The sequence below is a fragment of the Micromys minutus genome (assembly GCF_963924665.1).
Source record: "Micromys minutus genome assembly, chromosome: 19".
Lineage (NCBI taxonomy): Eukaryota > Metazoa > Chordata > Mammalia > Rodentia > Muridae > Micromys > Micromys minutus.
The window spans coordinates 12,021,906-12,049,804 of NC_137954.1; the positions used below are offsets into that span (position 1 = coordinate 12,021,906).

General features: G+C 36.0%; 1 protein-coding gene across 1 annotated transcript in view; it reads left to right on the forward strand.

Moving 5' to 3' along the window:
* The window catches only part of NBEAL1 (neurobeachin like 1), a 123,091-nt gene that overhangs the window by 41,273 nt on the left and 53,919 nt on the right, over window positions 1–27,899 (forward strand). Inside the window, exons 11-28 of the mRNA XM_080932926.1 lie at window positions 1,704–1,790; window positions 3,627–3,710; window positions 6,080–6,178; window positions 6,265–6,845; window positions 7,837–7,969; window positions 8,589–8,708; window positions 9,840–10,143; window positions 13,309–13,394; window positions 14,201–14,290; window positions 15,360–15,528; window positions 15,944–16,077; window positions 18,053–18,212; window positions 18,322–18,424; window positions 19,316–19,472; window positions 20,659–20,817; window positions 22,390–22,549; window positions 23,564–23,652; window positions 27,171–27,731. Coding sequence (XP_080789052.1) covers window positions 1,704–1,790; window positions 3,627–3,710; window positions 6,080–6,178; window positions 6,265–6,845; window positions 7,837–7,969; window positions 8,589–8,708; window positions 9,840–10,143; window positions 13,309–13,394; window positions 14,201–14,290; window positions 15,360–15,528; window positions 15,944–16,077; window positions 18,053–18,212; window positions 18,322–18,424; window positions 19,316–19,472; window positions 20,659–20,817; window positions 22,390–22,549; window positions 23,564–23,652; window positions 27,171–27,731 — 3,276 coding nt within the window. The remainder of the gene's footprint in view (window positions 1–1,703; window positions 1,791–3,626; window positions 3,711–6,079; window positions 6,179–6,264; window positions 6,846–7,836; window positions 7,970–8,588; window positions 8,709–9,839; window positions 10,144–13,308; window positions 13,395–14,200; window positions 14,291–15,359; window positions 15,529–15,943; window positions 16,078–18,052; window positions 18,213–18,321; window positions 18,425–19,315; window positions 19,473–20,658; window positions 20,818–22,389; window positions 22,550–23,563; window positions 23,653–27,170; window positions 27,732–27,899) is intronic.

Sequence of the window (27,899 nt, forward strand, 5' to 3'; positions counted from 1 at the left end):
TTGTCCTAGAGCTTGCTCTGCAGAACAAGCTGACCTTGAACTCACAGAAATCTGCCTCCCTCTACTTCCAGAGTGCTGGGTTTAAAGGTGTACGCCACAACTGCCTGGCTAAAAATATTCTTTATGTAGACTGGTGTTGTGTTAGCTTCTGTTTTGTGGGACTAGGATTGCATTTTATTAATGAGTTATATCTTCAATCCTGGAGACTACTTAACTTTTCATTTTCATCCAAGCATCCCCAAAGCTTTGCATACCAATGACTATTAACATCATTTGTACTTTTCCTTTATAATATTGGCTGTCATTTTTGAAATCTCTATTATGTTCTAGAGATCATACAAGTAAGTTAGTATAGATTATATATTATTTAATCTGCCAATTACTTAATGAGATTTTCTCATTTTAGGTAAATAAGCTTGGAGAAGTAGCAAGAACTGGAGATATAAGTAGTAGAGCACCTTCCTAAAAGAGCATAAGGTCTTAATTTAGAGCTTTAGCATTGCATGCATGCACGCGCACACATGCATACTTTATAGTTCCAATATTCATTTAGAGATTTTTTTCCAGGTGAGGTAGCACTAGTTCAGAGTTGAACAGAACCAAGATAGAACTCAAAGTGTCTGATCCCGAAGCCTGTTCTTGCATCAAGCTTTACATGTATTCTACATTACACTGCCCTGCTGCCAAGCTTATTTTTATGGCATCATTTAAGCATGCAACTCACCCAGTTTCCTTTCTGAAATTACAGAATTTCCTAAGAAACTCCTTATTAGAATGCTTTAGGTTCTCTACAAATCTTTCTCTCCATTTCACTTTCATTTGAAGTTTCTCTTTGTTGATTTGATAGAAGTTGAAACCTTTTGGGATGCTGAGTTAATGCACTAACACTAAAGTCCTAATGACTTTGCTTCTTGTGAAAGAGAGTAATTATGAGCCAGTCGTACGACTCTGGGTTAAGGCATTGCTACTCAAGCCCAGTGACCAGAGTTTACCCATGTCAACGTGAAAGGAGAGAATTCACTCTACAAGTTGTCCTGTGTCCTCCACGTTCAGTGTGGCATATGCCTCCTGCCCACTTCACACACACATATAAATGCATCCACAAGAGTAAGGTTTTTAAAGAAACTTACAGTATAATCCTCATGTTTGCCTGGGCTTTCCCTTTCCAGAGAACAAAATAAAATATGAATTAGGTCTGTTGAAGGGTATTTTTAATAAGGTGTGAGATCAGATAAATGTGGGTAGGCAGTGCTTTATACTGACTTCCCTTGTCAAGCTACACACTAGTTTCTTGAGACTCTGAGAAAATCTGCTAGAAAGAGACTCTTTTAATGTTAGCTTCATAGGATTTGCAATCATACTCAGCTAAATACAATCTCCTATGGAGTCCTTTATCTCAGTAGTTACTTTATTTTCTGAATGGCATTCTCTGCTGATTCTTCAAGAATTTGAGAATATTAGTCAGTTGTTAGCTATTGGCTGTTTATTTTAACAACATTATCTACAATAGTTATATAATATGTAAATTCCTATTAAATTGTTATTCAGAAAACAAATAATTACATATTTCTGGAAGTTATTACTTCACATGTGGATTCTTGGATTAGTTTTCAAGAGACAAGGAAATCCAGCTGGACCTCATTCTGCTTTTAGGTAACAATTTAATGTTTTTTCTCCATTGTTCTTGTCTCTGTTTTTAACAGCTGTTTTTAAATGTACACAGTAAGGTGACAGACAAGAATGAGAAAGATCTTGCCAACCAATTACTGACAGAGATGAGTGAGGACCAGGTATCTACAAAGCCTGCATCTTGTTTCAGCTGAAGTCCAAAATCAGTCAGTGGGATAACTATTCCTGTGCTTTTCTTCTTATTTCTCCAACCCCACAAACCTCTAATAATATTTAATTTTGAGGACTGTTTAAATTAAAACTTAAATCGTCATTACAGTTCTATCTGTTTTAATGTGTGCTTTTTCTAGTGTGAGAAGACAAAAGTACAGGAATGGAACCCAGTTTCAGTGTTGACCACTTGGTGATGACTCTGTGTTTGAGGGGCTTCATTTTCTAAGCACTGTGGTGTACTGGGACATGAGGGCTTTGTTTGTGAATATGCATAGTCATGGTTAATATCTTGATTCTTCGATTCTTATTGACACAATGATTATAATTAAATGGACAACCTGAATCTTGGAGGAAGGGAAGAAGATGAACCCTTTGAATGTTAATTCAGCATACAATTTGATTTGTTGTTATTTTCCAAATTCAGCCTATTTGTTGGAGAATTTATATATCCTTTGATAAAATTAGGTTTACTGAGTTGTTGAAAAAGAGACTATATTATAATCTGTTAATTTCTTTTTTGGGTATAAAAAGAAAGACTCACAGTTTTTTTTTTTTATTGCTTTACATTTCTTCTATTTAGACTCCAAGGGCTACTTACATATAATTATAATTTTGATAAGAGGTTTTATAAATTCAAATGGTAGCTATAATGAGGTCTTTTTAGTTTCTTCTTAAGCAAAGTCCAGCACAGATCTTATTTATATGAGTTTATGTATGCAGAATGTTAATCTGTGTATGAAAGTCAGAACTTTAGATTAAGTAACATAACTACAGGTCATAAACCTTACTATGTAGAAATCTAAATAGTTTCTTCTGTTTGCAGACCAAATCTGTTGGGAGTTAGAACAGAGAATGTTATTTGTGCAATGGCTAGTGTCAGGTTATAATAATATTGTTCCCAAAGCAGGTTTTCAGTGTTGGTTTTACAACTTTCTACCTTTTTAAATTTAATTTCAAGTTTGTGTATAAGTGGGTAAGAGTGCAGTGCATTAAATCCATCTCTGCAGCCCCAGCTCTCTACAGTCTAAGCTCCATGCTGTGATGGTCTGTTAAGCCTTATGTAGCACCTATGTTGACCTTTTTTGAAAAAAGTATTATTAGATTATTAGTGGCAGTTACTGGTTTATTTTCTAGAAGGAATCTTCTGATATTTAATGTATCTCATATTTATGGTTAAGCCTAAATAAAAATCAGAGTTTTAATTATTTTGTAAACCTTTTGGCATTAAAGATTGCCTTCTCTAAAACTTGTCAGTACTTATAGATACATAATTCATTTTATTTGCCTCAATTGTTTTATAGAAATAGATGCTTTGTTTAAAAGATGATGATATATAACATACCATTTTCACTTTAGTACATAATTTGGAAACTAAGCTAACAAGGTTATTTAAGCAACATATTAATTACATTACAGTAATTAAGACTAGCAAGTCCAAGTGTATTTTTGAAGGTAAATTAAGGCATAATATGATTTCTAGTTGCAGACCTCCCTCCCCTCCTTTTGAGATTGTCCATTAATTTTTAAAAGCATGTGTAAAGTTTGTTTTTCCCCTCTCCCTTAGAATATTTAATATAATGAGTGAATGTTGCTTCATTCTTCTTGACATGTGACTTATCTTCTGTGAATTAAGTATTTTTTGCAGATTATGTTTCAATAATCCATATAATAGGAAGAGGAATGTAATGCATGTTGTTGTTTCTTCAGGTTTTCAGAACAAGAGGTTTCCATATGAGCCAAATTTTAGGTTCATTTGTTAATTTCTTGCTGTTCCCCTCTGGTAGGTATTTCAGGGACAGTTGGATTGCCTGGCTATATCAACCATTCAGGCTTTGACAGCAGTGATGAAGAATTCTCCGGCTGCTAAGGTGAAAAATGGATCTTTAAGCTGTAAAATATACATTTTATCTATGTTTTTTTGCTGTATAAATCCTAAAGTTATATGTGAAAGTATGTAAAAGGCCTAGTGTAACACCTGTAAAAAGTAGTTTACAAAATTGTGTACTATAGATACATTCAGTGGCTTCTTATAATTTCCTGATAATTTAATAAACAAACTCCTTATGGATACTCTAGGATTTTAAAAGGTATCAATGAACTTGTGTGATAGTACACACTTTTAATCCCAGCACTAACATGGCTGGCTCTCTGTGAGTTTGCGGCCAGCCTGTTCTACATAACTAGTTCTAAACTTGTCGGGGCTATGTAGTGAGAGTGTCAGAAAAAGAAAGAAAGAAGGAAGGAAGGAAGGAAGGAAGGAAGGAAGGAAGGAAGACCCACTGACAACTCAACTGCACGCTAATAACTGTTTACAGTGCTGGTCAAAAGAGGGTCATAGTGCTGGTATTGAGAAGTGGGTGTGTGGTTATTGAGCTTAAAGAATTACATTTTACAATGTAGTTTTAAAAATGAATATCAGTTTTGCTATTTAGTCAGTTTACAACTATCCAAAATATGAGTATTTTTCGTATGTGATCACCTTGGCAGTATGGGACTTACTTTAGGATTCTTCTTATTTTTTATTTTTTGTGATTATTAACCTCAAGGTTTTATATCAGTTCTTTTTTTTAAGATTTGTTTTTATGTGCATTGATGTTCTGCTTGCATGTGTGTCCATGTGAGGGTGCTAGATCCTCTAGAACTGGAGTTATAGACACTGTGAGCTGCCATGTAGGTGGTGGAAATTGAGGCCAGGTTCTCTGGAAGAGCAGCCAATGCTGTTAACCACTCAGCAGTCTCTCCATCCCCTTATGTCAGTTTTATCCACTGTCTGTGGCTATCATTTTGTCTGATTATGCTCATATGCTGACAAGTAGCTCACTGAGTCCTTGTAAGTTTTGTGAGATGTCTGTGTAGAGTGCCAGGCACATGGTTAAGTATATGACACTGTTAATGGCATCATGGCTGCCTGAACTTCCCATCTTCACCTCTGACGTGTCTGTCACATGCTCCTCTCTCCTGTGATCAGGGATGAAAACCATGGTTAAGTGTATGTCAGATCTAATAGTCTGACCATAAGCACTGAGAAATTCACTTATAATAGATTGCTAGTATTTCTGGAATTCAAATCTTCAATGTTGTCTAAGTAATTTTAAAGGTGATTTTTTTTTGCTATATCTTTTATGATTTGAAACTTCAAAAGCTGTGCAGCAGAATGGGCTCTATGTCAGTGGCAGAGCATAGACTTAATGTGTTTAGGGCCTTCTCCTTCGCTCCCCAACAGGTTATATGACAAAGTACCTGCCTCTTAAGAATTTCTTCTTATCCTTGGTGCATAACTAACTTCCTATAGGATAACTTGTTTTTACTGATTTTTAAAATGTTTTTATGGTTGGTATATCTATTTTTGCCTAATTTAATAGACTGAGGTTCTGTTTGCTAGGTGTTTTGCTATTCTTTATATTTTACTTTTTAGTTTCAAGTTTAAAAATACAAATGAATTCAAGCTTCCTAATGGCATCTTGATAACGATTATTTAGATACAGGGAACAGAGAGAAAGTTCTTTGTACTCTTATTCTGCCCACTTAACCTTTGAGTATTGTTGTAAACCTTTTGTAGGGTCTCCACTTTGCCCCTGAGCTACATCCCTAGTTCTTGTTAATACTGGGTCTCAGTATATAGCCCAGGGTGGCCCTGAACACTCAGTTCTTCTTTCCTCACTTCCCCAGTTCTAGGCTACCACATTAATCAGAAGTTTAATTTAGCCTTTTGTTTGTTTTTGAGACAGACTTCTAGGCCAGTCTAAGCTATGTAATAAAACCCTGTCTTATGGGTGCTGGGGAGGGGAGGGCAAAACGGGACAAGATGACAGACAGACAAAGTGAGGTCATATCGTGTCATATAATTTAATCTGAAGAAAACAGTTCTTATAAAACAGTTATTTCAAATTTCACTTTGATGGACTTCTGTACCTTTATCATTATTATAGACAGACATAGATCTGTTTTAAGATGGATGTAGTCAGGTTCAAGGGCATATGTGTATTATCCAGTTCCTGAGATAGGTGAGACAGGTAGAAGGGGTACAATGTTAGGGTCAGCTTAGGCAATACAGAAAACTCCTGCTTCAAGAGAGAGAGAAGGATGATATAGATGGGCATAGATAATGTAAGAGAATAAAACTCATTTCATAATCTTTGTATTTTATACTAATCAATTAGTTTAAGTATTCAGTATTTAGTATTTCAACACACTTAGTCATTGAAAATGTGTTTTGATATATTGTTTTACTCTCTAGGAAGTATTTAAAGAAAGAATTGGCTATATGCACATGTTTGAGGTATTAAAATCTTTGGGCCAGCCACCCCAAGAACTGCTTAAAGAACTTATGAACATGGTAAGTTTTTAACCTTTGTGATGAGAAGATGCATTCTCTCCACTTTCAGAATAGTAACCACCCTTTCCTCTTGTGTTGCTTTGCAGGCTGTAGAGGGCGATCATACTTCAGTTGGCATTTTGGGCATTAGTAATGTCCATCCTCTCTTGGTTCTTATCCAGTGGCTTCCGGAGCTAGAATCCCATGACCTTCAAATCTTCATCTCTGATTGGCTGAAGAAAATTTGTTGCATTAATAAACAGAGCAGAACTACTTGTGTGAATGCAAACATGGGAATAAAAATCATCGAGACCCTTGAGTCTCATTCTTCCCTACATCGAACTTGTGCTGAGAACTTGATTGCCATCCATGGCTCACTGGGGAGTCAGTCTGTGAGCTCTGAAGAAATCCGTCGGCTTCTGCGGCTGCTGAGAGTGGATGAGTCAGAGTGTGCTCACCCATATGCCATCCCTGTGACTCGTGCAATCCTGACCATGGCTCGGAAACTCAGTTTTGAGAGTGCACTGCAGTATTTCAATTTGTCACATAGTATGGCAGGAATTTCTGTACCTTCCATTCAGAAATGGCCTGGGTCTGCATTTTCCTTCACTGCTTGGTTTTGCTTAGATCAGGATCCGTTATCCCTTGGGAGTGCTAACAAAGGAGGAAAAAGAAAACAATTATATAGGTAATGGTACAAATTGTGGAAAATAAATGAATATTGTCACCTAGTATATGCTGTGATTCATGACTAGGAAAAAGTAAGCATTTAGTTTTTAAAATTTGTAACAGTTGATATGAAAAAATTTGATTTTGTGGCTATATAGTTTAGAGGTTCTTTTTTGCTTTCCAAATAATTGTTGTGTATTTTAGATATTTTTCTGGCTAATCATTGTCTTTAGGAAATAAAAATAGAAGTAGTATAACAGTGGAGAAGAAAGGAGTAGTAAACTCTGCCCCACCGAAGGAGCTGTGTTCTCATGTAAAACGTGCAGGCCTCACTGGCGATTATTAATAAACACAGTTTCTCTGTAGGCTTGGCTGTCCTGACACTCACTCTGTAGACCAGGCTGGCCTTGAACTGCCTGCTTTTGCCCCCTGAGTGCTAGGATTTAAGGCATGTGCCATGATACCCCAGTAATAAATCTTAACATGCTTTATGGTTTTTATAACTTTTATGTATGCTTTCTGGATGTTCAGAAGAATTTAAAGATTTGTAAATTTAGTTTTGCTTTAATTCAGTAGTTCTCAACCTGTGAGTTGCAATCTCTTTGGGAAATCTATTTGACCAATTCACAGGCGTTACCTAAGACCATCAGAGAACATGGATATTTACATTATTCATAACAGTAGTAAAATTACAGTTTTGAAGTAGCAACAAAACTAATTGTATGGTTGGGTCACCACAACATGAGGAACTGTCTTAAAGGGTCACTCCATTAGGAAGGCTTTAGCTTGATAATGAAATACCACTTACAGTATTATCTTTTATAGTTTATTAACTTTTATGCCCAAAATGGATTTTAAAATGACTGAAACAAAGTTGGGCCAATGAATTAAGTAGCAGCATTGTTAGTAAAGATACTTGTGATGGCTTTATAGTTAATGATGATGGCCTTCAGTGATAACGAGACTAGGCAACTTAATCTCAGAGGTTCTGATAACGTATTTTTTCTTAGCTTTTTTACAGGAAGTGGAATGGGTTTTGAAGCTTTTATTACCCACTCAGGTATGCTGGTTGTGGCAGTGTGTACAAAAAGAGAGTACGCAACAGTTATGCTTCCTGACCACAGTTTCTGTGATTCTCTCTGGGTAAGACTTGAGGATGCCACGTCAAACTCTTGCTTCTATCTTTCCTTTAAGATGTGTAACAGTTTGATGTATTTTTATGTATTTTTATGAGGACCTCTTACCGGCTTTGCCAATTTTCATTTCCAAGTTCTGTTTGTTGTGAAGTTCTATATATAAAGATGTTAAAAAAAAGATGTTAATGTATTTACCATTTTCATTAAAGTAACAACAATTTTTTTTTTTTTGCTAAAACTTATATTGTGAGTCTTTGAAGATTTCCTAGACTGATTTTTGAATTTCAATTCAAAATGAAAGGTGAGGGTATTAAACTAGTTATTTCTTTTGCTTATCTAAATTATAAAATGCTTCTCATTATAAAATGCTTCTCACTTAGAGATGATTCTAAGAATATTTAAAGCATTATAAAATACAGAAGAGACTGCAATATTTGTAAGTCTGGTAAACACTTGATTTTTTTTTGTAGTACTTAAAATTGTTTTGGGAACATTATTGAATCAGTGTTTTAGCTCTGCTTAATATTATGTTTATAAAAAACAATGGAGTAATATTCTTTAAGCATATGTCATTGCAAAAGCACAGTGTGATTTTAGTCATTTTAATTCATGCCTTTCTTCATCAGCACAACATAACCATCGTTCACATGCCTGGAAAAAGGCCTTTTGGCCAGAGTCTTGTCTTTATCTATGACAATGGACAACAGAAGGTCTCTGCCCCTCTCAGATTTCCTGCCATGAATGAGGTGAGTATATGTTACTTATTTTTTATAGACCTATTGATTGAAAAATCCTGAAGATACTTGTGAAATATATTCAATTTTTTTTTGCCTAAAAGTCTTGAGCTATGTTCTCTTTTAAGATACAGAAAATTAGCATTCATGTCTCTTAGTCTGCCATTAGATAATTTCAGTATTATGTGAAAGAAAATGCTTCAAGAAAGAAACATATAATGAAAAGTTTGGAGAAGTAGGTTCAGCAAAGCCAAAGAAATGAATAAATAGACCAGACCAAAGTATCATAAAAGCCAGAACTAAACAAAAGACCCAAACTTCTTCAAAGTATACAAAACATGTAAGAAAATACTACAGTAGACTTTGCTCTCTGTTACATTTGAACTGGTGATGAAGCCACTTCAAGCTTTATCCTGCACACAGGTAAAGAGAGCTTTGAGACTGGCCAGCGTAAAGTCTTCTGGAACTAGTAGGACAGAGGAGGGTGTTTGTCAGTAAGATTTGCCTATAGTTTCTTGGTTCTTCTCATGAGTAGACTTTCATTAACATTGTTCTGTTACATAATACTAACGATACATTTTTGTTGGGGAAAGTAATTATCTCTATTTTCAATAATAGTAAACCTCTTTTAACTTTTTAAAAATAACCCTCACTGATTAAACCAAAGGTTTATTGAGTCATAAAAGTAATGTATATTCTCTTGCCAAAAGTAACTTTGACAGTCATGCCTTAGCTATGTACCTGCCTATATATGTCATGATCTAGTTGAAAAAGTAGCCTCACTTTTATTTTAAATGTGCTTATTTGCATCATTTTATATATACTGTCTCATCTTGCTTTTATTTCATTTAAAAGGTCATTTATTTATTTTCACATTGGTGGGTATCAAACCCAAGCTTCACAAACCCTAGACAAGTATTTCACCATGGAGCTAGATGTACAGCTCCCTAGTCTTCACCATTGTGTGTTTTAAGATGGGTTCTCGCTGTGCAGCTCACGACCATTTTGTCCCTCCCCAGTTCTGGGACCACTACCTGTGTGCCACCTACCCCAGATTTGCACCATTTACTTTTAAATGTCGAGAGAACTATTTTAAAATTGTGTGATTTTAAGTAATTTTTGTCACTTTTGTTTAATTTTTAGCCATTTACTTCCTGTTGTATTGGTTCAGCTGGGCAAAGAACCACTACCCCTCCTCCATCTCAGATCCCAGATCCACCATTCTCTGCTCCCATTACCCCTCACCGGACATCGTTTGGTGGAATATTGTCATCAGCCTCCTGGGGAGGAACAATTGAAAAATCAAAAATGTTTACCAAATTAATTTCAGCTGGAACCCAAGATAGTGAATGGGGTTGTCCCACATCTCTGGAGGGCCAGCTCGGATCTGTGATGATATTCCATGAAGCTCTGCAGCCTCCTCAGGTCAAGGCTTTATATTTAGCAGGTGAACATGCACAGCCACAGTGCTTAGCATTGTCTTTTTCTTCCTGGTTTTACCTGAATGTGTCCTAAAGACTTAATTGGATTTAAAGAGTGTGTTTGTTCATTTGTTCATTCATTCATTCATTCACATTTTAAGGATCTAGCACATACTAAGCAAGTAATCTAGATACTGAACTAAATTATAGACCTGTGGTTGTTTCCTTTGGAACTGGAAAGAAAAGCCTGTTGTATACTATACTTTTTTGAAGGAATACTTAAAACGTGTGTGTGTGTGTGTGTGTGTGTGTGTACCTTTGTAAGTTCATGAGCTCCATGTATATACAGTTGCCCAGACAGGTCAGAGGGTATCTGATCCCCTACAGTTCATGGCTGTTTCATCTGGGTGCTGAGAACTGAATCCAGATCCTCTGCAAAGAGTACAATGCACTCTTAACTACTGAGCTATCTCTCCAGACCCATTTCGAGTGATCTTTATATATTTTTTTAAAGTTTTATATTTAATGTATATGAATATACTGTAGCTATTTTCAGACATACCAGAAGAGGGCATCACACTCCATTATAGATTGTTGTGAGCCTCCATGTGGTTGCTGGGAATTGAACTCAGTACCTCTGGAAGAGCTCTTAATTACTGAGCCCTCTCTTAAGTATCAGTATTTAAATTTTGTAAGTATCAAAGCTACTGCCTGTGTTAGTCTCCCAGGATTGCCATAGTACATTTCTAGACTCTATCTTTAATCAACAAAATTTATTTTTGTAACATTTCTGAAGGGTGAAGATTAAGGTCATATGAATACTGTTTTCTCCTGAGACTTCTCTTTGTTTTAGGTAACCCCTTTTGTACTGTAATCTCAGTATGATTTTTTTTTTTCCTCACTGTGCATATAAAGAAAAAGATTAGATCTCTATAGTGTCTCTTCCTTTTTTACAAGGGGCTCTGTCTGATTAGGATCCCATTCTTGAGACATGATTAATCTTTAAATTTTGTTTAAAGACTAATTAAAATACAGTCACATTGGAACTTAAGTTTTTAGTGTGAGTTTTTAGGTCATTCACTTCCATAACACTATAAGAACTTTAGACAGATGCTAATGAGGAAATCACATATAAGTCTACCAACATAGGAAATTACTTAAGTGATTCTAATGTCAGGAATCTTTCCACAGAATTTGTCACTTTTATGATTTATGCATTAATATACCTAAAGAATTTATGAAGGCAGTACAGTTAGGTATTCTTGAATAGTATTATTAATGTTCTTGTTTTTTTTTTTTTTTTGAGTATAGTTTTGAAAACAGTAATTACTATTTAGTCCTAACAGTTCTGTTTGATAGCAGTATTTTATCAGAATATTCTGAATTAAAATTAAAATTAAATTTTAATTCTGCAGAGAGTCTGTTTTTCATAAAAGTACCCTGTACAGATTGCATAGGAATTTTGAGATGAATAGTACTAAATGGAGTTTTCAGAGTTTAAATTAGAACCTTATCATTTCTTTGATACTCACTGAGTATTTACATGTGTGGTTTCTAACCCAAGTAAATGTATGGTTAGAAATAAGTCATTTAGTGCAGTGTTTGTGACTGTTTACTATACGGTTTATTCTTCTAGTTCTACTTACAGTTTTACTCGTAAATGATAATGATAGCATTATTGTAAATTATTGTTTTTTACCTCTGTGTGGCATCTTGAATTTATGATTACACATTTTTCATAATTTGTTGTTTGTTGTTGTTTTTGGAGACAGGGCTTCTCTGTGTAGCCTTGGCTTTCCTGCAACTTGCTCTCTAGACCAGGCTGGCCTGGAACTAATAGAGATGCACCTGCTGCTGCCTCCCAAGTGCTGGGAGTGAAGAGGTGCACCAGCTCCGCCTAGCTGTAATTTTTATTTTTCAATTGATGAAATGTGGTATTTAGAGTTTTATTTTAGTGATTTTAATAATTAAATTCTGAGAATAAACATTAAAAGTGTGAATAAGTGAATGTTTCTATTTACATGTCATATAATCAAAAGAGGAAAACAGTGACAGTGCTTCTGATGACACAGAAGCATGTCAGCTTTGGCACAGCTGCAGTAAGGTGGAGTATCAAGCTGTGCTGTGCAAGTGGCTCAGTGAAAGCAGGAGAACCGAGTTAGGGTTCCCAGCACCCCTGGGAAAGCTCGGTGTGCTGCTTCCACCGTAACCCAGTGTCAGTGTGCAGAGACAGGCGGGTCCTAGGCCAGCCCGCCCGCATAAAGATCAACTCCAGACTGAATAAAAGGCCTGTCTGATAAAAAGAAGTTGGAGCCAGTTGTGGCAAATGCTGGAATATGTTGAATAGGCAGAGGCTAAGGAAGGGAGAGATACAAGAAGATTCCCAATATCTTCCTTTGGCCTCTCCACATTTGCATGAGCACATGTACCAATACACACACATTCACACACTTAAATAATTTAAATAATCTTCCATTATGTGTCAGACAGAACCTTGTTTGTGCTTGCATTTCAGTTGTAAATAAAATGAGCACTATTACCTACTTACATGCTATTTCATGTCTCTGCTGTCTATCCAAATTGAAAAGAACAGCAGTTTTTTTAAAGATAGGGTCTTATTATATAACCCTGGCTGGCTTTGAGCTTACAGAGACTGTCTGATTCTGCCTTCTGAAGTGTTAAAGGTGTATACCAAGTAGGCTGGAGAGGAGACTCCGTCTTTAATAGCACTAGCTGTTTTTTCTAGAGGGCTCAGGTTACCTGCACCCACATGGTAGCTCACAACTGTCTGTAATCTCTTACCTATTGACACCTTCACATTGACATATGTGCAGGCTGAACACAAATGCACATAAACATAAGCAAACATAAATAAAACGTGTGTGTTGTGTATCACCATGCTCAGTTTTTCTGTTTTCTTATTCTTTTGAATTTGTTCACATTAGATAAATCAGTACAAATTTATATATTTATAATACTTTCATACACTGTTCTTTCTGCAGGAGAGATTCCTCATCTCCCCAGACTTTCTAGGTTTTGGAAACTAGAGGTGACCTAAAACTAAAGCGTGTTTTAGCTCTGTTATTGCGTAACTTGTGAAGCATCTTGATTTTAAATGTTGTTCTGGTAACAGAATCAAAGAGGCCATGTATATTTAGTGATGTATGTGTATGTGTGTAACTAATTTTCAGGTCCAAATTGCTTAAGCCCTTGGAAGTGTCAAGACTGCGATATGGCCGACTTGCCGAGTAGCATCCTCCTTCACTACACAGGGAAGGTCAGTGTAACTTCCACGAGCTCAAATCGATCCTTATTCTTTTTATCATTTCAGTAAGTAATTGGGGGTCGGAAGGGCTTGAATCTTGAGTTTTAAAAAATTAGGGATTGTAAAAGGAAGTTGAGAAGTACCAAAAATTAAGGCACACCTTCTCAATTGGAGTATGGGTTATGTGTCATTCTAGTATGTACTGAAATAGTTTCTGAAATTTGTTCTGAGTTGGTTTTAGTGAATGAAACCTTTTAAACTTGGATTTCTCTAGTTATCTCAAGAGAGGTGAAACAGCAATACTTCAAACTTGGGTTTGCTTTTTAAAAATGTGATATTGAGTTCCAGTAAACCTGCTATGTCTAGCTCGTATTCCTTCAAAACCTCAGTCAATGAAGGTAACTGGCAGAGGTGGAAGGAAAAGGTGTAAGATACAGTGAGGGGAGGAGGCAGTGGTGTGCCACAAGCAGCAGCATCGCCCTCATCTAAACTGGTTCAGTGAGAGATTCTGTCTCAAAAAAGAAGGTAAAGAATGATTGATGACATCTAAGACCTGATGTCTTCCTCCAGCCCCCCAGGTATAGACCTGCTTACATACCCCCACACAGAAATGCATACACATCAGAGATAGGTGGGTAGGTAGGTGGGTAGGTAGGTGGGTGGATAGGATAGATAAAATACTAAAAAGCAAATGCTAGGTATGTTATTACTGATTTTATTATGCACTTTTAAAATTATGGTGGGATATTTTTTATGTAATTAAAATTATGTTTTGTTCTAATTCCACTTAGGTGCTTGTATTTTTCTTTTGTTCTTAGGCTTGCAAAAATTCAATTTGCCTTGACTTGTCTACTAACTGTTTGCATGGAAGATTAACAGGAAACAAAGTAGTGAATTGGAACATTAAGGTAAATTAATAATATACAGTGGACATTGTAGTATAATTTAAATTTACTTTAAGTTTACTTAAGCATTGCATATATGTAGAATTTTTCAGTACTAGGAACTAGACACAGGACATTCTGGAGTCTGAGAGGAGGATGGGGATGAGGTGTGTGTGTGTGTGTGTGTGTGTGTGTGTGCTCTCGTGCACACAGAAAGCTTGCTTTTTAGGCTAAGTAAGCTGGCTACTCAGTGAGCTCACAGGACCTCCCTGTCTCTTTCTCCCAACACACACTTTTTATTTTTTTATGTAGTGGGTAAAGTGAATTTTAGATCACTTAAAATTTGCAAAACAAAGTGGCAGGTGTGTGGTATAAGTAGCCCATGATTGTCAGGCACAGATGCAACAGGAGGAGCATTATTGGGAAGTTTGGCTAATTAGAGTTTTCTAGCTGCAGTTGTGACAGATTTGATCATCTCATCTCCTCCCCTGACCTTTCTGTTTCTCTTTCTTTCCTTTCCCTCTCTACTTTGTTTCTTTCTTTTTCCCTCACAGCCTGGGCTTGCATTTGGAATGTTCTTGCCTCAGCCTTTTTTGCACTAGGATTACCAGGGTAGAATAGCACATGAGAGTAGCTCTGAGTGTTTAGTGACTGGTAGTAAGAGTAACTTTATATAACAGTCCTTTTTTGTCGGGCACTAAACACTTTTCATATTTTAGCTTACTTTACCCATTCCATTTCTTGTTAGCTAAAATTAGAGGAGTTATATTTCTGGTTCCTTACCTGTGTTTTTAATGCATAATTGTACAGTTCTGTGACAGTTGCTTATTCTTGGCATTTTTAGAGTTATGTTATATGTCGTGTGTTTGAACTTCCTAAAAAAACAAGTACAGAAAAATGACCCAAATAGTCCCTTTGAATGTAAGTTACAGTTATCTTTGAGACTATCTGTGTAAGGATACCTTCAGCTTAGGCTATCACATACATTACTAAAGGTTTATTAACAAACTGCATCTTCATATACATTGTAGATACTGAATTACACCATTGCTCTTACTTTGTCATATTAAAAATTGTTATTTTTTGTTTTCAGGACATTATCAATTGCATAGGTGGGTTAAATGCACTGTTTCCTTTACTGGAACAAATAAGCCACATTAGTGAAAGACAGGCTTGTGAAGCAATGAATGAAAACACGGTTCCTGAATTAATCACACCAATGGAACAAGAAGGTATGGGATTGGCTTCCACAAAGGCATCAGGTAATGTATTACATTAGCTCCACTCAGATTAGTCATGTAGAAAGTTAGAATTAGAAAATAAAATGCCATACCACTCATTATTTATAGCTTTTGTAGCTTCCCTACTGAACTGACTTAGTGAGCTTATAATACTTTGGTCAAAACACTGAAGATAGTAATTTTACTTTTGACTATTTTTAGTTTATACTCTTAGTGGAAAAAAACTCCACCATATTGTTATATCATGGTACCAAGAAAATATTTACATATAGATAGATTTATATAGTAAATACTTGCTGCTTTTTCTGATTTCATTGTTCAAACAAATCTTGGAAGCCAGCTAACAAATTGAAGTCCTTGTTTGTTGCAGTGATATAAAATATGTGATGTAAAGGTCATGAGCTTGATTATGACAGTGAGGTTCTCCTGTTTTCAGAGTCAAGGCTGGAGAAAAATCTAATTGCAACATTCATTTTGATTGTGAAACACTTTATTCAGAGACATCCTATCAACCAGGACAATCTTATTCAGTCCCATGGAGTTGCAACTCTTGGTGCTTTACTTCAGAAGGTAATCAAGTCTACATGGGACTTGCAGAAAGCCCCAATTTGTAAGGAATAATTAAAGCAAATCATGAGGCTACTTTGATTGGAAACCTAGTGCACATGCCAGGATTTGGCTTCTCTACTGCAGTTTTTTTGTTTGTTTGTTTTTAACTTTGGTAGCTGCTGAAAGGCTCCATAATAAGAGGTTTTGGAAAGGCAGTGGAAACGTTCTAGGAGACAAATAAATCTCGAGTACCACTTCACCAGGACAGAGTTCTCCCAGTGACAGCGTTAGAAGGAAGGCTCCTAGCTCCTCATAGAGAAGGCTAGTCGTAGTGGTGCATACCTTCAATCCCACATTTGGGAGGAAGAGTTAGGTTGGTTTCTGTAAGGTTAAGGCTGTCCTGGTCTACATAAAGAGTTGTAAGACAGCCAGAGCTACATAGTGAGATCTTGTCTTTAAGAAGAAATGAAAAATTTAATTCAGAATCCTTGTATGGCCATTTCAGATAAGCACTAGGCAGTTTAGAAGATATAGAAGACTGAGCACTTCCCGGGCAAAGGCAAGGGCTCTCTGAAGTCAAGGCGTCCATTGTTTACAGAGTCAGTTCCAGGACAGTCAAGGATATCAGAGAAACCCTGTCTCAAAAAAAGTACAAAACAACAACAAAACGAACAAACAAACAAAAAAACAAAACAGAAAAGAATGAATGAATCTTACATAACTGGTGTGAAGTTCCTGCCACTGGAAGACTGCCCTTCAGTGTCAGAGAAATTAGGAAATTATTGAAGAACTTCACTTTAAATTATTGAGATTATTTCACGTGGCCAAAAATGAGAGTCTTTTGTACAACCAAACTCAGATCATTTTTCTGTAGTGTACGTTCATGTGGTGTACATCATAGGACTCTTTCCACTGCTAGCTGTTAATTTAGCATGTAGTGCTGTCTTAGGAAGCCAGTTTGTGAAGACCAGACTTTAGATGACTGGCCAGATTTGAAAACATACAGAGTCATATTGAGAAACTGATATTTAATTAGTTTCCTATTCTAAGCCAATATTTCATGTTCAACTTAGGATGCCAGTATACAAAGTTTGTAGCTTTCTTTCTGGTGAAGTACGAGTTTATAAGTCTTTTGAAGTGTTCTCTATAAGATCATTTTATAAATTTGTTAAGAGACCTTCTTACAGAGTTGGTGTATAAGGCTACAGTAAAAGTCATATTCTTGAGTTTTATTTACTTATTAGTAAAACATTTGGGGGAAATGAACACAGTCTTGTCTACCTCAAAGTGTTGTGAAGGAAAGGTGTAGTGAAAAGCCATCATACAGTTCAGGATAATACCACTGTGTATGGGAGGAGTAATTCTTCTTTAAAGTTTTCTCTCTTTCTTTATTGTCTTCTCCTCTCTCTTTCTTCATTTCTTTCTTTTTATTTTTAATGTGCATTGATGTGTTCCCTGAATGAGAACTGGAGTTACAGACAGTAGTGAGCTGCCTTGTGGGTGCTGGAAATTGAAGAAGGTCCTCTGGAAGAGCAGCCAGTGACCATAACCTCTGAGCCATTGCTCTATCCCCTTCTGAAGAATTTTCTAAGCTCTGTCATATACTGGCTCATGATGGTTTGCAGCTTCAGTTTCTTCATCTATTAGATCATAGATTTTGTAATTAAACTGCCTGAGCTTAAAACTTGCTAGATGAATTGTTTGGAGATGCTGTTTGTTTCCTTAGGTTCACTGTTGGTAAAATGGGAGTGATAATAATTTCTTAGAGTTTCTGTAAAAATTTAGAGTGATAAGGTGCTCTGAGCATTATAAAAAAGGTGTGACATGAGGAAAATATGATCCAGTGTTAAATCAGAAAGACTAATGATTTAGGTTGTTTATATTTTGTGCCATTTTTTATTCTATATTTTATCGATGTTCTGAGTTACTTGAACTTATAGTTTCATACTGTTTTTTAAACTGACCTTTATGAAACTCTTTTTCTGTTAAATTTTAGGTGCCAGGTACTCTAATGGATGTTAATGTATTGATGGCAATTCAGTTACTAATTGAACAGGTATCATTAGAAAAAAACACACTGTTGCTTCAACAAATGTATCAGTGTTTACTATTTGACTTCCGCATTTGGAACCGTGGAGATTTTCCTTTTCGGATTGGTAAGACCAAGCTATCGAATAAAATATTACACAATTGTGTTTGGAATGTATGACCATCTGTGTGACTTTATTCCAGTTACATTATTTTTATGTGAACATTTTATTTTAGGCCATATACAGTATCTTTCAACGATCATTAAAGACAGCAGGCGAGTTTTCAGGAAGAAGTATGGTGTGCAGTTTCTCCTGGATACACTTAGGATTTATTATGGGTATGACATCATTGTTCCGTCTCAGTTTAGTTTGCGGTTTTCTGTCTGATACTTGACTGAGTATGTACGTAGCTTGTTCCCTTGTCCAGCAGTTCTGGAACTTTGAAACTTCAGAGAGACAGGGTAGCATAGAGGCTAAAATGATAGTGGTAGATTCACATTTATTAAGTTTGTATGTTGGTTTTGTTAATTGTGTACTATTCAGATCACTCAAATTGTCTGTATTTAAGCTTTTTCATCTGTCTAAAGCAGATTAAAAAGTGACTATGACCTGTGATTTTTATTTTAAGATTATTTATTTAATGTATGTGAGTACACTGTTGCTGTCTTCAGACACACCAGAAGAGGACATCAGATCTCATTACAGATGATTGTGAGCCACCATGTGGTTGCTGGGAATTGAACTCAGGACCTCTGGAAGAGCAGTCAGTGCTCTTAACCACTGAGCCGTCTCTCCAGCCCCTCTGGTATCCTTCTCAGTTGCTCCCCATCTTGGCTTGAATTGTTATCCAGCATACCCTGAGAAACGTTATGCCATCCTTTCCTCAACACTGGCCACCACACTCTGGGGACCTCACTTCTGAAACTTAGGCTGCACAGCAAGCATTTTGTAGGTGAAGTGAGTCAACTTCCCAGGCCATTTCTGTGTATATTCTTTTTATATGGAGCTTGTGCACATGTGTGTGTGAAGAAGCCAGAGAGGAACGTTAGGTGTCATTCCCTCAGACTTGGTTATCTCATACTACCAATTGTCAGGTAATCAGGCTTGGTAACAAGTACCTTTCTCCATTTCTTACTAGCCTTTATTTTTAACATTATGAGTTCTTTTACATAAAATTATCAAAGAATTTAAATTGCTATTTCAACTTTCACACTTTTGTTTTCTTTCAGGCACAGTTCTACATGTAATGAGCTGTCTCCAGATGATATTCGAACAATAAGAACTTCTTTGTATGGGCTAATTAAGTATTTTCTTTGTAAAGGTGGAAGTCATGAAGAAATACAAAGTATCATAGGTTACATAGCCGCTACTAACGAAGAAGAACAGGTAGTATAGCTGAGATCAATTTTATTTCTAACTGTTAAATTACTTTGTCATTTTATAAAGTTATATACTATTGTCTAATGGATAATTGTTTTGGATACTGTTGGAATATTAAACATTTAAAGAAGCACACTACAATCTCTATCTGGAGATTAGTTGCTGTGACAAAACACCAGATACAAGTTGTCATAAAGAGTAAGGGCTTCCGTTGGCTTATGACTTAAGAGTTTTCCATCCTATTGTCATTTTTTTCTTCTTCTGAGCCATGATAAGCCAGGATATTTGGCAGTAGAGCATAGTAGAGCAAATCTGCTCCATTTTGGCAATCAAGAGGTAGAAGGAGCTGGATAGGAAAGAGCCAGGGACAGGAAATTACAAAGGCATGGTAACATTTATTATTTCACCCAGTAATATCCACAGGAATGTATTCTCTTACCTTTGTATAGCCCAATATAATCACCATTATAATTTATAATCATTATTATAATCTAGTCACCATGGTTATAGCCATTATAGTCACAATAATGACTTACGAGTCATTAGTCAATTGATGAAGTCATTGTCCTTATAATATGAGTCTTTATGATCTGATCACCCAGTAGTGCCTCCAGCTAGTGACCAAACAAGCTTTTCAGCACATGAGCCTTTCATATTCAAATCATTACACAGTTGTATCTGACAGATTTCTAATTTTGTTTTCATAATTTTCTTGTATTACCTGTCATCAACTTCAGAACTTAAATAAATATATATATATATATATAATATTAAGCAATGCAGATGATATAATTATGAAATTATCTTTTTTTAACCTAATGGAACCTACATAGTTAAAGAGGTTTGGAGATAACTGTGAAACAAGAATATGATTGTTTGTAAGAAAGAGATAAACATGAGGTATTATAGGAGAACTTGACATGTTGAGGAAACCAGAGTAGATCTTCTATAGAAGAGATTTCTTCTATAATAGAGATTTCTTTTCATATGAGCAAACAATGGAGGAATGGTTTCAGAGATACTGAATATGTATATTGAAAGGCTATGCAAAAGGAAGTGGAAGATATAAAAGAGATCAGAGACTAAAAGCATGGTAAACCAGATTCAGTTTAAATAACTATTTGAGACATACACCCTTTTGCTGCCTATATCCATAAATGATTTTTTGTTTTGTGTTGTTTAATTTGAAAAGCTCGTTGGAATTTTGGATATACTCTACAGTCTTCTACGAACCAGTCCAACTAGAGGTCAGCTTTTCTTACTGATGTTTGAACCAGGAAATGCTGACATACTTTATGCCTTGCTGTTAAATCAGAAGTACTCTGACAAACTAAGAGAAATCATTTTTAAGGTACAAAAAAAAATCATCTTTATATCTTGGCATTTGTTAATATATGAATTCTCTCTCTCTCTCTCTCTCTCTCTCTCTCTCTCTCTCTCTCTCTCTGTGTGTGTGTGTGTGTGTGTGTGTGTGTATGTGTGTATTTTCATATTCCTTAGGTTTTTTTTTATATATTGTTCATGTTGTTTGTGAATTTTAAGAAGTATACCATAGAATTAGACTATAGTTAAGTAGTAGAGTACTGGCTTATCTTGCCCTGCATTTATGTCCCTCGCTCAAATCTACCATTACATCTAAAAAGGTGGCAGCAGTGGTGGAGGGCACCTAGATAAGCAATACCATCAAAATAATAAATAAAAATTAATATAATCAGATAAATCATCTCAGTGGACTATAGCCACTTAGTCATATTGTCCTTAATATAAAACTTCTCAGTTCTTTCTTGTGATGCAGTAAATCTGTGTGTACATCAGAACATTGGACAGTTAGTAATAGCAACTGTGATATGGTGCCCACATAGGTCAGGTCTTCAGGTAGTAGTTTCCTTAGCCCTTATAACAGTTTTATGAGATAAATGCTCTTATTATTCCTATATTATAGGTGATAAATTGAAGCTGAGAGACTAACTACTCTATCCAAACACACAGAATGTATTTTATTTTCTATGGAAACTGTAGAGACTCTGGGCCCTTGTGTGACAACACATATTTGAGCCTTGTGTTATCTACAAGTAGAAGATCCAGGCAAACTTATACAAACTTAAACTTAACTTTTTCTCTTAAATTCTCCTGTGTGGTGTACTTTATTCCTTCCTCACATTTGTTTTTATGTTATTAGAGTTAATATCATTAAGCAAATGTTTGACAGTTTATGCTTTGGTCACCTGTGTTAGAAATCACTAAGCTTTAGAAAACAAAGATGGGATAAAAGTCTAAAGTGGTTTGATTGTGGGGTTGCTTATGGATGGTGGCCAATGAGGCTGCTCTTAGAAGAAGCATCTGCCCTTACTAGGATTCATTCATGGAAGGGAATATTTATTTTCAAATTAATTCTCAGGGATTGTTTATAATATTCTGACATCCTTTTATAATAAATAAATATGTATATACAATATATATATAAACAAACCCTCTCGCTCTTACTCCTGGAAATAATGTGTCTACAAGATCAGCCTCTCCCAATTTTTAGATATGAATTATTTGGATTGAAACCTAGTTACTGTTATGTAAATGTATTAAGAATGTTTCAGGCTGTGTGTGATGGCACACACCTTCAGTCCCAACACTGAAAGTCGGGCAAGCCTTGTCTCTCTATTCACTGAATTCCAGGCCAGTCAGGGATATATAGAGAGACATCATGTCTCAAAAGGTCTTTGATAATTATATAATAATAATAATAATAATATCTTGACACATGAATGTGTTCTTCATGCCTGCTAGCTGTATAGCTCTTCCATTTGCCATATTTAGAGTTTTCAGCATTATTTACACAAATACAAATACATTTCAGTGCAATTTACTGCTAATGCTCCAAAAGCCAGTGTTTCTCTGCATTGAAAGGACTAATACTTTTTGTGATCAGGTCATGGAACAAATGTTAAAATGCACAAATGTTTATGAACGTAGTAAACAACGTATTCGTCTTAGAGAAGTTGGCTATTCTGGAATTGGACTCCTCCTTAATGAAGTGCCAGTTAACACATCTCTTATTAAAAACTTTCTTAACCAAATCATTAGTACAGGTAAGACTGGGACTAATAACAGTGGTGTGTTTAGGAAGTTGGTTTCCTGGAGGGGGGGCTGTCCCAAAGCTGGTGTCTGTCCGAGGGATGTTCTCTCTGGGCTGTCTTTTCCCTCAGTGGGAAAGAGTGCACCTATCTCGAAGAGACTTAATGTGCGGGGTGTTGGGGGGAAGTACCCTCTCAGAAAGAAGGGGAGGAGGGAGGATTGTGGGAAGGGGTGAATGGGGGAGAGGACACTGAGAAGAATGTAAAGTGAATAAATAAGAAGTAGAAAGTAAAATAATTGAAGTCTAAAAGAAAAAAAATTATTTTATTAAAAATATATATTAAAAAAACAAATTGGTTCTGTCTGGAAGATATTTTTTAATCTCCTTTCTTAGATTACTTTTTAAATTATCTGCTTTCTGAATTTTCAAGGTGTTCCTCAGATAATATATTTCTGTAATTGGTTTTTTGACTTTCTAGTACATAGCTTTAAAGTAAATGTCTACTGAGTAAGTAACCAGGTTAATGACAGGCTTTCAATAAGAAAGGGGCATTAAATAAAACAAGTATAAAAAGAGCTTAAGTTTTTTTCAAAGTACTTAAAAATTTAAAGATACAATGAAAACTAATTTGAGACATTTTCTTTCTAGTTTTGTGTAATAGTTTTTTTTTTCTAATGTTATTCATAGAATTTATTGCAGATCCCCTGCCTAGATGGGGAAGTTAAGTTCTTTATTTGTCTTGAGTAGTTTACTTAGTAGTTTATCAAGTCTCTTTGCTCATTCGAAGTAGGTATATAAAAGATAATAGTATTCTATTCCTGCAGTATAGACAGTATACTCAGGTGATCAAAGAAAGACAGTTATTTAGGCTTAATTGGAGCACTATTAACCTGACATTTTAGGAAAATTTGAACAGAGCTATAGTTCTCTTTTGGAAAGTGAATGATGATTTCACCACTTGTACAGTAATAGTATTCTTGTTTTGGATACCCATGAAGTTTAATTTTAACTTCTTTTTTTATCATAGATCCTGTTATTAATTTCAAAGATCTGTTATCTGTAGTATATATCTGTCACAGAACACATGTAAATGTCAGAGTGGTCCTCTGTAGAAAGGTAAGGAAACCTTCATTTTTTTTTTCATTTATTTATTTATTTTTACAATTTATTTATGTGAGTACACTATAGCCGTCTTCAGACGTACCATAAGAGGGCGCTAAATCTTATTACAGATGGTTGTGAGCCACCATTTGGTTTCTGAGAATTGAACTTAGAACCTCTGGAAGAACAGCCAATGCTCTCAACCGCTGATCCATCTCTCCAGCCCCAAACTTTCAAGATATAGTTTCACAATAACATCCTCAAACTATGACAGTGTTTTTTATTGAGTAGTATGTAGCAGATGTAAGTTTTTTGTTTGCTTGTTTCATAATAGTTACTTTTTTAAAGCAGTTTCAACTGGACATGGTGGTACATACCTGTAGTTTTAACAATGGATGGGAGGTCCTGGCAAAAGGATCATAAGCAGGAAGCCAGCCTGTATAGTAGAAGACTAACATATTAAATAAGTATACATATACATAAACAAAGTGTTTATTTTAGAAAAGAATTAACTTTACGCAACTATGAGAAATTCGTATGTCAGGGTTTTGTGTGTGTGTGTGTGTGTGTTTGAGACAGGGTTTCTCTATAACCCTGGCTGTCCGGGAACTCACTCTGGAAACCAGGCTGGCCTTCAACTCAGAGATCTGCTTGCCCTTGCCCCCTGAATGCTGGGATTAAAGGTGGGCACCACCATGACTTGCTGTAGTAAATGTTTTATTAAAAGTATTTACTAAATACTTTTCTAATATATTTAAAATAATTTTCTAGTAAAGAGTGTTAGCATTACTTATTTTTATGTAAATATTCCTTTTCTGCAGTCAAAAATTTATTACCATAAAGTACAGTTCTCTACCAAAACCCTTAGTGTGTGTATCCTTCCTTCCTACTCCCTTCCATTCTGACTCTTCCCTCTCCTGATCTACCCCGTTTTCTCCTCCCTCTCTAAGTCCCACATCTCCAGTCCTTTTTGATGTTTTCACTTTGAGACACAGTCTTGCTGTTTCTCAGCCTCCCCTTGCAGTTGTGGTCCTTCTTCAGTTTCCCGACTGACTGGTATTGCAGGCGTCCACCACGATATTTATGTCCAGTTCTGGACATTTCTAATGGAAATACTAGAAATACTAAGTTCAAAGTGTCTGACTTTCTACATTTTCTTTGTATTTTATTTGTGTGTGTGTGTGTGTGTGTGTGTGTGTGTGTGTGTGTAACTGTTAGTATGTCTATGCTGCATTGAGAAAGGAAATTAGAGGACAAGTTGGGGAATTTGTTCTCCTCTGTTTCTATGTGGAACCTTAGGCTCAGACACAGGTCTTCAGGTTTGGCATCAAGTGCCTTTTTTCAACTGAGCCATCTTGTTGGCTCCCTGTCTAAATTTTTGACATTAATACATGGCATCATCTACAAATGGGTTAGGTCTCACTGAGTGATAGCTTTTCTCACATGCACGCCATTCATGGACCTCATGTTGAATATACCTTTAAAAGTTTCTGGATCTTTTGAACTTTGTGGAAATAATTTTCTATAATTTGTTAATAGAAGTTCCTACGATTTGTCTTCAGTATTCATGTAACCTCGAGTAGAGTTGGTTAGGCCCTATGCTTCACTGTGATCATGACATTTCTCTCCTGTACTAGTGACTGTTGACTACCACTAAGTCATCTCACCATAGTTTTTATTCCGTATTCCTCCATGTAGTATTATATGGTTCCTTCTTGATAGACATGTAAGGGTCTTGTCTTTCCTTGTTCCTATTAACATCTTCTTATGCATATCCTTACCTGTCTGTGGTAACACATGTCTAGGATATGAAATAGAGTTGCTGCATCAGACTGTGCTCATTTACATTTCACATTTTGACAGATTTTGGATATTATCCTTTAAAATGATCAACAGATTACAGTTCCACGTTGTTCTACATTAACTTTACCTTGACACTGAATCTTAATGATTTGAAACAGATCATATTTATTGATTCTTTTCTGTGTGCAATTAGATTGAAACAGCTCACATTCATTGTACATTGGCTTTTTTCCATGTATAAAACATACAAAATAGTCACATAAAGCTGTGAAAAACAATTTATGAAGAAGAGCCTGAGCTGGAAGGAAATAAATTGGGCTTTGCAGCACTGGAAGAATAGTAGGACGTGCAAGTTACCTCCTGCAGGGCATCCTGGTGCCGCTGCGCCTTCCTCTTTCCTAGCGCCCCGAGCCCGAGCCCGCAGTGACACATGTCACTGCAGTTCCACCAGGAAACAGGCAATGCCACAGCCAGAGAGAGAAGTTTCCTCGTTTTGTGATTAAAGTATCTTAGAGATATCCACATTTCTCACTGTTTCTAAAAACTGTTTTGTTGTTGGTTTTTATTGTTTTTCAAGACAGGTTTCTCTGTGTAGCCTTGGGTGTCCTGCTCTGTAGACCAGGCTGGCCTCAGATTTATAGATTTGCCTGCCTTTGCCTCCCCAGTGCTGGGATTAATAGTATTTGCCGCTGCCACCCAGCTAAGAACTTAGTTTTATTTCAAAGAAGGAACTCATTTAGGAAGAATTCTTACATACTGTAATGTGACCATCTATTCTTTAACTTGCTTAAGCTAAACAACAGCATGCATCTTATTAAAATTAATATTTTGAATTAAAATGATTTACCTATTTCTTTGTTAGTACAGACTTATTAAAAACTATTTTTCCAAAAGTAGTCATTAACTTGACTTGAAGAAAAATAGAAGTAGAAATCATTCTCCTTGAGTACATGGTTCTGGGCTTGTGTCCCCTAGCTGTAGCATTCACCAAGCATATGCCTGGCACATGTCAGTCTCTCAGTAATCCTTGCTGACAAGTAATAACCTCGTGACAACTTTCTTTGATTAAGATAATGATCACGTTACTACATTTCATTCATACTGTCATTTTATTAATCTTTAATAAACTCACATCTAGCATGGTTTTTGAGAATCATTTTAGTTTTTGTGTAGCACATATTTTAGTACATCTTTACTCTGTGCAAGAGTAATATCAGATTAGGTAGAACCACAATATCAAATAGTTCCAATATTATAATGCTAGTTAAGAACATACTCCTGCATGATAAAGATGGATCAGTGGGTAAGAGTGCTTACACAAGCATGAGGATCTGAGTTCAAATCCCCAGCACCCATGTAAAAAGCAGTGTGTTGCCATGTATGCCCGCTCCCCCAACATGTTAGAGACCAGAGACATAAGGTAGCTGAGGGTCTCTGGCACTACCTTAGCTCCAGGCTCAGTGAGAGACCATACTTCAGGGGAGTGAGTTGGAGAGTGATAGAATCATATACTCAGTATCCTTCTCTGGCCTCCATATTTATGTGTGTTCATCTGCACATATTCACATACACCATGCACACAGAACAGAATCCTAAAGTATACCTTCCTATTGTTTCTTGTTAAATTACTTTGTTATTAAAGTAATTGAAGAGACCTTTTCATTAAAAGATTATATGCGTTTGATGAATTTTGTATTTTTTTGTTGAACTTTCTTGTGTTCTCTTTGCAGATATTACAGATTTTGCAGTCCCAGCCAGATGCAGCATACCAGATATCACAGCAAGTGGGCTGGCAAGACACCTTTGTTAGACTTTTCTTAAAAGCAAATTTTGAAAATATAAATTCTCTTAACAAACATGGGAAGACAATTTCAGTGAAAGAAAATAAAAACACGTTAACTGAAGATGTTAAAAGGAACTCTGAAAAACTTGATGATGAAAAAATGACATTCGCTGACATATCTTCAGACCATTGGAGCTTGGACGATAGTCAGTCCCTGAACTCAAACACACCGCTCTTTCAAGAAGATAGCTCTGAAGGAGAATTATCTTTCAAGTCAGAGAATCAAGAAGAATTCTGGCATAGCAACACTTCCCATCTGAGCTTGGATCTCAGTGGAATTGATGCATGTGAGCTGAGCGACAGTGGAAGTCACGTGCCAGACAGCTCCTCTAGCACCCCCTCTCCAGTAGAGTCTACCAAGTCGTTTTCTGTGCAGTCTGACAGAGAAAGAACCATCACAATTGATATGGGCTGTAGTGATGACTTCTCTCTTCTTGAAAGCCAAGAGGTAAATTTGCTTATCTTTCCAAATAAAAATTTAATATGCTAGTTTTATACGTAAGTACTTTGCTGTTATATATGCTGTTACTAATATTTTCCATTCATATTCTAAGTTTTGTGATCTAAAATTTAGAAGGGCGATTGTCACTTGTAAATATCTTACTTTTTGTTTGGT